The 10,566-nt window shown below is 46.3% G+C and overlaps 1 protein-coding gene across 1 annotated transcript in view; it reads left to right on the forward strand.

Moving 5' to 3' along the window:
* ZW10 (zw10 kinetochore protein) overlaps positions 1-10,566 on the forward strand; it is a 148,162-nt gene that overhangs the window by 91,650 nt on the left and 45,946 nt on the right. Inside the window, exon 12 of the mRNA XM_068125775.2 lies at positions 240-311. Within this exon, the coding sequence (XP_067981876.2) occupies positions 240-311 (72 nt within the window). The remainder of the gene's footprint in view (positions 1-239; positions 312-10,566) is intronic.

Below are 10,566 nucleotides of genomic sequence, written 5' to 3' on the forward strand. Positions count from 1 at the left end.
AATAGTTTTTTCTTTAAAAAAAATAAAAACAGAATTCCTGTTGCCGGTAACTCGAACACAGCATTCCCTGTGATTGCCATTCAGTGACTGATTTTTAATCTCATAAATATTTTGCTGAAATTGTTTCTGCAATGCCTGGAAGTGTGAAATGAAACATTTTAATTTCTTTCCTCATCTTGCGATTTGTTATCTTGTACCCTCACTCCTCCACATCTTCTGGTTTCCCAAAATGCACCCAGTGCTGTTCAGCTGTTTCACACCGTGAGGAAGATATTTCATCTCTACATGGATATTGTACCAATCTATCACCGGTGAAGTGATTTTTACCTTCCCATCTCGGTTTATATCTTTTCTCAAAACCAAATCCTGGCTGAGAATTTAAAACTAATTTTAAACATCTTTTCTGAATTCTGAGGCCTGTTGGAGGTGATGTCTCGTTTTGAGATTTATACGCCTTTTGTTTTTCTGATATGTTGCCAACTGAGTCATTGCTTTGAGAACTCTTATCTCTAGTCAGTAAACAAACTTCTAATCCATTGACCCATCTTTTAAAAGATATACAAGTAGCACAAAAGAGAAATTTATACATCGGAAGCTATCATTTGACTTGACATTTTTATGAAAGGAAAATACAACTTAGTGAATGTTTACCTAATTTATTTGCATATTTTATTATATACTGTGAAACCTCTACATTTGTGGACCTCGCATATTCACAGTTTATAAAATGTGATCTGCTTATACATTTGTGACCCCTATGGGCTATTGGGAGATTTGCAGGCATAACCCATCCCCACCCACCTATGGATCCCACCATTTTTGGTATTTTCTGTTTAAGGAAAAAGACTGGCTCACAGAGACAATCGCAAACCCTCCACGCAGGAGGGAGGGCGTAAGAAGATTAGAGATGGGTTATGATGTGGGGAGAGGGGTTTGATTTCTTGGTTTCTTGCATAATTTTTGAAATCACATATTTTTGATTGAGAACCACCAGTAATTATATATACTAGGGCATGCCCGTACTATATATAAGCTAGGACGTGCCCGTACGTGGGTGCCCGTTCCTTGCCAAAAAAAAAAAAAAAAAAAAATTTGTGTAGGGGTGTGTGTGTGTAAACATCCTAGGGCGTGCCCGTACGTGGGTGCAAAAAAACATGCGTGCAAACAACAACAACAAAAAAAAACTTTGAAACCACGTGGCAGTAACGACCACAGAACCCCCCCCCCCCCCCCTCTATTTACATGAATGGTTTGGTCCATTCGCAACGACCAGAGAACCCCCCCCTCTATTTACATGCAATGGTTTGGTCCAAAGCGAACGGCTTGCAGTGTTTGGTAAAGAAATCGCCATAGCTCGGTAACTACTTCTCCGATTAATATGAAACCTTGAAAAGGCACATCCTCGGGTCCCCAGCAATATACCTGGCAAGTTTAAAGTATATCGGACCGGTAGTTGTCGAGAAACAGCGGTCACAGACAAACATACACACATACACACATACACACATACACACATACAAACACACATACACACAGAGATTAATGGAATTATATATATATATATATATATATATATATATATATATATATATATATATATATATATATATATATATATATATATATATATATATATATATATACTGTATATGTATATATATATATATATATATATATATATATATATATATATATATATATATATATATATATATATATATATATATATATTGTTACAGATCGCGGATTAAGATGTTATTTACCGAGCGGTGGTATTGCCGCGACCGTTACAGGATCCCTGACTCACCCGATTCACCCAGGACTTTGGCCGGATCGCACCACAGCTGCCCAATCTGGGAAAAGACTGAAACGACGAAATGCAAGAGGAAAAAGGAATAAAACGAGAAGACGGACAGAAGAGTAATTGGATTTATTATTTACACACGCAAAAAGGAGCAATCAAGGTTTATTTACAACACATAAGACGCAGGTGACACAGGGAAAATACTAGCTTACCTACAGACTTAATTAAATACCCAGGGACAGAACAAACAAAATAAACTCACGTATACAAGAAGGGTGGAAAGGCAGGAGGTGGATGGCTGGAGGGAGAGGGAGGTCCAAGGGGGTCCTGCAGTACAACCGGCGCGTTTAGCAGCCGCCGTTCAGGCCAGGCCCCCACGCTGCTGTTTTGGCTGCTGTGTACGTCGCGTGCTTTGCCAGGCCTTGTCCGACTCGTCTGGTCCAAACCCTCAACTCTTTCTTGGTTCACTCACTCCTCACCACCGACTCCTCACCGCAACCAACTGACCACCGACTCCACTGACTGACTCTTCACGACTCTCTCTTGACGACCAACTCCCTCTGGCAACCGACTCAGACCAACTCAAAGTGCATCTCCTCTGGGAACGCCCCCGCCGTGGGTTATATAGGCCCCGCCCCTCAACCTTTGCGAACCTCCCCCAAACGTTCTCTCCCCGCCCTCTCAAGCCAAACCCCTTGTTCATGGTTGGTCGAGTGGGGCTGGATCACTCCTCCCCTCTCTGACGAGGTGGGGACCCGCCTTTCTTCTCCGACTCAAGCACATGGTCAATGGCGGTTATTGGAGGGGAGGTGATTGGGAATCGAGGGCCCAGCAATGACGAGAGGGGATGTAATATGGAAATGGAGGTTTTGGGGATGGGAAGGAAAGGGAGATTTTGGGGATGGGAAGGAAAGGGGATCTATTCTCTTTCACTGGTGCAATGGAGTATTTCAATTAATGGAAGACACAGCCTTACACTAATACACATAATAAGGATATAACTCAAAAAAGATATATCGTGTCCTGCATGTATGTTTTATGGACTAACTATGGGAACGCCCTTTGACCTTTATACAACCACAAACGGAGGGAGGAGGGGTGATATTTTACAACAACCTTTTACAACAACATTTTACCACAACAATAAAAAAAAAAAAACATTCTCATATCCACAACACTGCGCCCTCCTCCCCTTAGGCACGTCCCGGGCCTATAACTTTTACCTTAGTGTGGCACGTAGGTGTAGTTCCCTCTACTTTTAACCTGACCCTGAGTGCGACAGTGTTAAAACATAAATAAATGTGTCCCGCTGCTCCATTGCACCCTGCCTAACAGACTTACGCCCACAGTTAACCGAATTGCGGAATGGTCTTCAAACTATACACTGACGGTGGGAAGCATTATTTACAATGACGCTATTTTTATTTACAAAACTAACCCAGGACCTGTGATTGTTCTTTCTGGGGGGGAGACAGTCTGCTCTGCATCGACGCACCATGAACGCACCCAAAAACACACCAATACAAGCACCCAAGCACCAATCGGTGCAGTCACCATAGTTCATCAGTGTTCCATAAAAATAAAATCAACAACCCCTAACCCTGCAGGTGATCTCTTGCTCTTCGGCTCCCTCTGCTGGTTATTATATTTGGTCTTCCAGATGTTGTCATTCTTTTGCTTTGCTTACTGGCGGCCTATTTGTAATAAAGTGTGCCCAATGTGTCCTTTTTATTTCCGTTTATTTATGGCCCACAGGGCCGACTACGTGTGGTTCACCTGTGGGGCATCGGTGCCGTGTGGCCAAGGTCCGCCAGCAAGATTTCGGGCCCTCATGGCCGGTTCCAGCAGAGGGGCCATGCCCCAACCCATGGGGTCCATAAGTGGTGCTCGGCCACAAGCATGTGGTCCATAATGTGGTGCATCGATGCAGACAGCTGGTTCTGGGAATTTCGGGCGCACAATGGCCGACCCACGCACGCTCCCCTCGGCACCCAATGGCGCACAGGTCATGTGGGAGACAAAAGGGGAAAGGCAATTGAGCGAGGGGTAAGGTCACAAGGGTACACATCAATAAGGCAATGCAAGGCGAAATGCGTACGGAGGGCGAAGTGAGAAAGCTCGTCCCTACCGTACGTCACCCCCCTGTCACCTACCCTACCCTTGCCCTTACCCCATATGTACAAAAATCTACACATTTACAAATTCGTCACTACTGTCACGTCTCCCCATATTTCCTCGATACCAAATTCGTCACCACAATCCCTCTATCCAAAATTTGCCATCACCAAATTCATCATCAATCCTCATAAGGAGGCAGAGATGGAACATCAAAGCACAATGTCACACCCACGTCATGATGCGTCTCACAATCCAAACATTTGCATCATAAAAAATAATCAAAACTTGGCATGGTGTGGAGTACCTGTCACCTCAGGTGAGTGGATGCAGATGGTGCGAGGAGATCCTTCATCCTAACTATCCTCGAAATGATTTTAACACACTTTACACTACCCGGGGTCTTTCCCTGCCAATCCATTGGCCAACTTACACTATGGGTTCTAAAAACCAATTCCCATTGACCAAACTGTGGTGCTTCTCAATTTGGGGTCTCACTCCCCCGATTCATCTCCCGGTGCCTCGCACAATTTCTGGGCTGCGACGTGTAGCTCTCCCAGCAGGTCTGCACACCTCCACCACTGTAGTTGCCACCCGAGCTTACCTAGCTCCTCACCCTAACCTAACTAACTGGGGACAGCCCCTCCTGGCTCTGTCACCCCATGGTGCCCTCTGGCACTGGGCTACCCGGGTCCGTCCTCCGGATCCTCGGGCCCCATCCACAACAACTACTACCGGCTCCCAGAGCCCACCTGCGGCCTCACCTGGCCGACATCCTCACAGTGGTGGAGTGCCCAAACCAACTACACACACTAACAGGCTACACGCCCAGCCATTTCCACAACACTAATGCACCCATCCAAAGACCATTCTTTCACCCGCACCACAGATGCCAATATCCAACCACAATTTACCTGTACCCTCTACCTAACACTTACACTTCCCGCCCCGGGTATCCGTGATGGGGGTCCACTCTTCCCCCATTCACACCTTCGCACCATCCACTCCACTCCACAATTTCCACCATACTCACTCCACGACCATCCATTCCAATACTCCATACCATTTATTCTATACACCTGTCTTTCATTCACCTGTCGTTGCACACCTGTGCAATCCTACCTGGTGCCACCTGCACCCTCCTCCTCTTCCTGGACCAGTTGGTCAACACAACACACAATCACCACTACTCCCTCATACACTGCTCCACACACCTGTTCAGTTGCACACCTGTGCAATCACACCTGTTCAATCCTCACACACACGGCATCATCTCAGCTAACTACTCCCCTCTGAAACTTGCGCTTCCCAGTCGTCCCTTTAAACTATTGCGCTCCCACGTCATTATCATCCACACTAATCTACCTGCGTCCCCACTACAGGTATCAGTCACTAACTAATCTTAACGTTACCTAATGTCATCTTCGCTAGATCCCTACAATTATCCAAGCCCTCCCTGGCTCTGTTGTCATAGCCACCCCATAAACTATTGCGCATTTGCCCCCACTTGTGAGGGATGGTGGATTTGCCATCCCACCACATCGGGGGTCTCTCACTATAAATTTTTGCTCGTCCAAATTCCAACCAATTCAAAAATTTTCCATTTACTGCCAATTCTACTCACTTTTCTAAATTTCGTATCAAATCACTACCATCATCATCCGTCTACTTATTACATCCTCTCGGTGCGCCAATTCACGTCTACAGCCCGGCTTCGTACAGCCGAGCAATGAACGCGGATTCTTTTGTGCCGGCGGCTGGATGCGTCCCGCATTCGGGGCAGGGGCGGGGGCTTACCCGGGCCGAGATCCCACGCACCACCTCGGCGTGGAGCCATCCAATGTCCCGATCTCGACCTGCCGGCACGTCTCAACAAAACGTGGTCGCCATGACGACCCTTCCTATCCAGCTGCCCGCTCCGCCTAGTGGAGCCCGGACGCGGCCGTTCCAAGCGAGGCACAGCGTGGATCGCGTACGGCGGTTCTTTCAAAACCGCCGTGGTTCGGATCCCCGCTGGTCCTCGCGGCATGCGAAGCTGCCCGACGCGCACCGAGGGCCCGATTCGGCTATAAGTCATTCTAACCTCTAACCCGGTTACCGTCGACGCCTCACCTGGATGCTTACAAGCATACGCTACCCCTTTCTTGCTCATACATGCAGCTGTTTCCATGCTCCTCGTCGTCCCTCTTCTTACACACCTCGGTACACTCATTCCGCTCACAGACTTGGTCACACACCTGACCACCGAACACCTTGGCACACATTCGTCGCTCGCACACCTCACCAACACACCTCTTCGCGCCCCTTTCTTGGTCACCTCCTTTGTGACAATCACAGGTGTGCTCTCACCCGCACACCCAACCACGTGCCTCACTACCAATTCCAGCGTGCATTCCCACTCACGCTCTACCATTCCAGGTGTGCATCCTTCCATTCCAGGTGTACATCCTCGCTCACCTGCCACAACCAACTCACGCTCCGTGTCACTCTCACTACTCTCACCTCCACTCTCGGTCGCGCACTCACCCTTACTCTCGACAGCGCACTCTTTCCTCATGCACCTGTCCGTTACACACCTTTCTCGCGCACACTCTTCCGCACATTTTCCCGTTACACCCTCTGTAACACTCACCACAGGCATGCATTCTCCCTTACTCTTGACAGCATGCGCTTTCCCCATGCACCTGTCCGTTACACACCTTTCTCGCGCATCCTCTTGCGCACACTTTTTCGTTACTTCCTCCGTAACACTCACCACACCGCGCTTCCCTGTGCTCCCTCGCACACGCGCTTCGACCGACTCACTCTTGACGGCACACTCACTCCTCGGCGTGCACTTTTTCCTCACACACCCCATGGTCGGACATTCTCGCACACCTCTTTTTTCGCACACCTGACCTGTCGCACACTTCACCAACGGCCTCTCACGAACACCCGGATCCAAACCAATCCTCAAGCCGACTGAAGCTTTCCTCACATCATATACATTGCCACTCACCTCCGCACCTCGTCTCTGCACCTCCTTTGCCACCTGCAAACTCTTTATTTGGTTAGTGAGCATCACATCATGAGTTGAGCACCGACCTTGCACATATTCCATCACCTCCTCCTGGATTTCTCTTTTAGTTTCTGTTCGTCCCTTCTTAATTTCACTCACCTCTTCTTCCACTTCCTCTAATTTTTGTTTAACCTCTTTTATTTCTCGGTGCGTCTCCTCAAGTTCGTCCTCTAAGGCTACCGTGACCGTCTATATGTGCATCCTCACCTGCCGGTCCTTTGTCTCCATTATCTCTCTCACCTCGTCCACCCTCATTGTCAGTTCCTCACGTACCATCTGACATTGCCTCTGTGTCGCTATCAAGTCATTTTTTATTTCTTTTTGTGTCGCCTTTAACCCTCCGAGTACTGCAGTGTTCCTTTGAACCTGCTCCACTAACTTCGTTTGTCCCTCTGTCAGCTGTTCCACCTCCTCCGTCAGATCTTCTATTCCCCCTTGTAACTTTGCCGTATTATTTCTCACTTCTTTCTCCATACGCTTCTCACCTCGCTTTACCTCCTCGCGTAGCCCTGAAACTTCCTCACCCACACCTCGTCGTATCTCCTCCTTCATCTCCTCCCTTTCTTTTGTAGATGCCGCCCTCATCTGTCCCAATTCATCCCTCTGAGCATCCAGTTTGGTTTCTACCCCGATTTTTACCTCCTCTATCTGCTCTCCCATCTGTTTAATTTCTCGGGCGGATTGCTCCCCTATCTCCCGCCATTTGTCCTCCATCCTATTTTCTAACCCCATTAACCCATTTTTCACCTCTTTTATCCCATCGTCTAACCCCTCAAATTTTTTTTCTAATCCCTCACCGGTACCCCTCGCTTCGTCCCTCATTACCCCCAATTGCTCACTCTGAGCCCTCGCTTCGTCCCTCATTCGCTCACTATCAGCCCTCAATTCGTCCCTCATTGCCCCCATTTGCCCCATAATGGCCCCCATCATTCTGCTTTCCATTTTCCCACTATCGTTTTTTTTCTGCATTTCCACCATGAATTGGGTCATGAAGGCTTGCATTTGGGCCGCGCTCATTGGTTCCGCGGTCGTGGCCCCCTCAACCACGTGCGCGAGAGCGCCATTTTGTGCGTCTGATACCCCCTCAACCGCCTCCTCATTGCTCCCCTCCATTTGATCCTGGGTTACTCCTAACCCCTCCTCTAGCTCTCCCACCGGCATCCCGTCGCCTTGACCAGCCATGGCGCGATTTCAAAATTCGGGTTTTTCTTTAAAAAAAACAAATTTCGGCAGCTCGTAATTTTGACCAAAATTTTTTTTCTCTATTCGTTTTAAAAATTTGGTTCGGGCCTCGAATCCCACTCCTGACACCAATTGTTACAGATCGCGGATTAAGATGTTATTTACCGAGCGGTGGTATTGCCGCGACCGTTACAGGATCCCTGACTCACCCGATTCACCCAGGACTTTGGCCGGATCGCACCACAGCTGCCCAATCTGGGAAAAGACTGAAACGACGAAATGCAAGAGGAAAAAGGAATAAAACGAGAAGACGGACAGAAGAGTAATTGGATTTATTATTTACACACGCAAAAAGGAGCAATCAAGGTTTATTTACAACACATAAGACGCAGGTGACACAGGGAAAATACTAGCTTACCTACAGACTTAATTAAATACCCAGGGACAGAACAAACAAAACAAACTCACGTATACAAGAAGGGTGGAAAGGCAGGAGGTGGATGGCTGGAGGGAGAGGGAGGTCCAAGGGGGTCCCGCAGTACAACCGGCGCGTTTAGCAGCCGCCGTTCAGGCCAGGCCCCCACGCTGCTGTTTTGGCTGCTGTGTACGTCGCATGCTTTGCCAGGCCTTGTCCGACTCGTCTGGTCCAAACCCTCAACTCTTTCTTGGTTCACTCACTCCTCACCACCGACTCCTCACTGCAACCAACTGACCACCGACTCCACTGACTGACTCTTCACGACTCTCTCTTGACGACCAACTCCCTCTGGCAACCGACTCAGACCAACTCAAAGTGCATCTCCTCTGGGAACGCCCCCGCCGTGGGTTATATAGGCCCCGCCCCTCAACCTTTGCGAACCTCCCCCAAACGTTCTCTCCCCGCCCTCTCAAGCCAAACCCCTTGTTCATGGTTGGTCGAGTGGGGCTGGATCACTCCTCCCCTCTCTGACGAGGTGGGGACCCGCCTTTCTTCTCCGACTCAAGCACATGGTCAATGGCGGTTATTGGAGGGGAGGTGATTGAGAATCGAGGGCCCAGCAATGACGAGAGGGGATGTAATATGGAAATGGAGGTTTTGGGGATGGGAAGGAAAGGGAGATTTTGGGGATGGGAAGGAAAGGGGATCTATTCTCTTTCACTGGTGCAATGGAGTATTTCATTTAATGGAAGACACAGCCTTACACTAATACACATAATAAGGATATAACTGTCAAAAAAGATATATCGTGTCCTGCATGTATGTTTTATGGACTAACTACGGGAACGCCCTTTGACCTTTATACAACCACAAACGGAGGGAGGAGGGGTGATATTTTACAACAACCTTTTACAACAACATTTTACCACAACAATAAAATAAAAAAACATTCTCATATCCACAACAATATATATATATATATATATATATATATATATATATATATATATAGATAGATGTATATATATACTGTATGTGTATATATATATATATATATATATATATATATATATATATATATATATATATATATATATATATATATATATATAGATGTATATATATACTGTATGTGTATATATATATATATATATATATAATTTGTGGGGGGGGTATATATATATATATATAAGAGATATAAGATATATAGAGATATATAGAGATATATAGAGATATATATATATATATATATATATATATATATATATGTAGAGAGAGATATATAGAGATATAAGAGATATATATATATATAAGAGGGACACAAAGGTGTATATATATATATATACATATATATATATCGGTATATATATGTATATCGGTATATATATATATATATCGGTATATATATGTATCGGTATATATATATCGGTATATATATATCGGTATATATATATATATATATATATATATATATATATATATATATATATATATATATATATATATATATATATATATGTAATTACTGGTGGTTCCCAATCAAAAATATGTGATTTCAAAAATGGTGGGTCGACGACAACCGTTGACTACCTGATGGTGCGTAGGCGAGATAGGGGGCACCTCCGGGACACAAAGGTGATCCCGGGGGAGGAGGCTGTTTCACAGCACCACTTGGTTGTCTGCGACATAAGGGTGAAAGGTGCGAGGAGAGCTCGGCGGGTGAAGTACCAACCGAGAATGAAGGTGTGGAGGTTGAAAGAGGTGACAGTAAGTGAGGCATTAAAAGAGAGGCTGAGTAGGGTAGAGGGTGATGTGGTTGAGCTTGAAAGTGGTTGGATGTCAATGAAAGCTAGTCTGTTGGGAGCTGTTGGTGAGGTATTTGGATGAACGAAAGGACCACCGAGGCACTCGGAAACATGTTGGTGGGATGATGAAGTTGGAAAGAGGATTGACGAGAAGAGGAAGAAGTTCAAGGAGTGGCAGAAGGCG

The sequence above is a fragment of the Myxine glutinosa genome, chromosome 1, assembly GCF_964187855.1.
Source record: "Myxine glutinosa chromosome 1, kmMyxGlut1.1, whole genome shotgun sequence".
Taxonomy (NCBI): Eukaryota; Metazoa; Chordata; class Myxini; order Myxiniformes; family Myxinidae; genus Myxine; species Myxine glutinosa.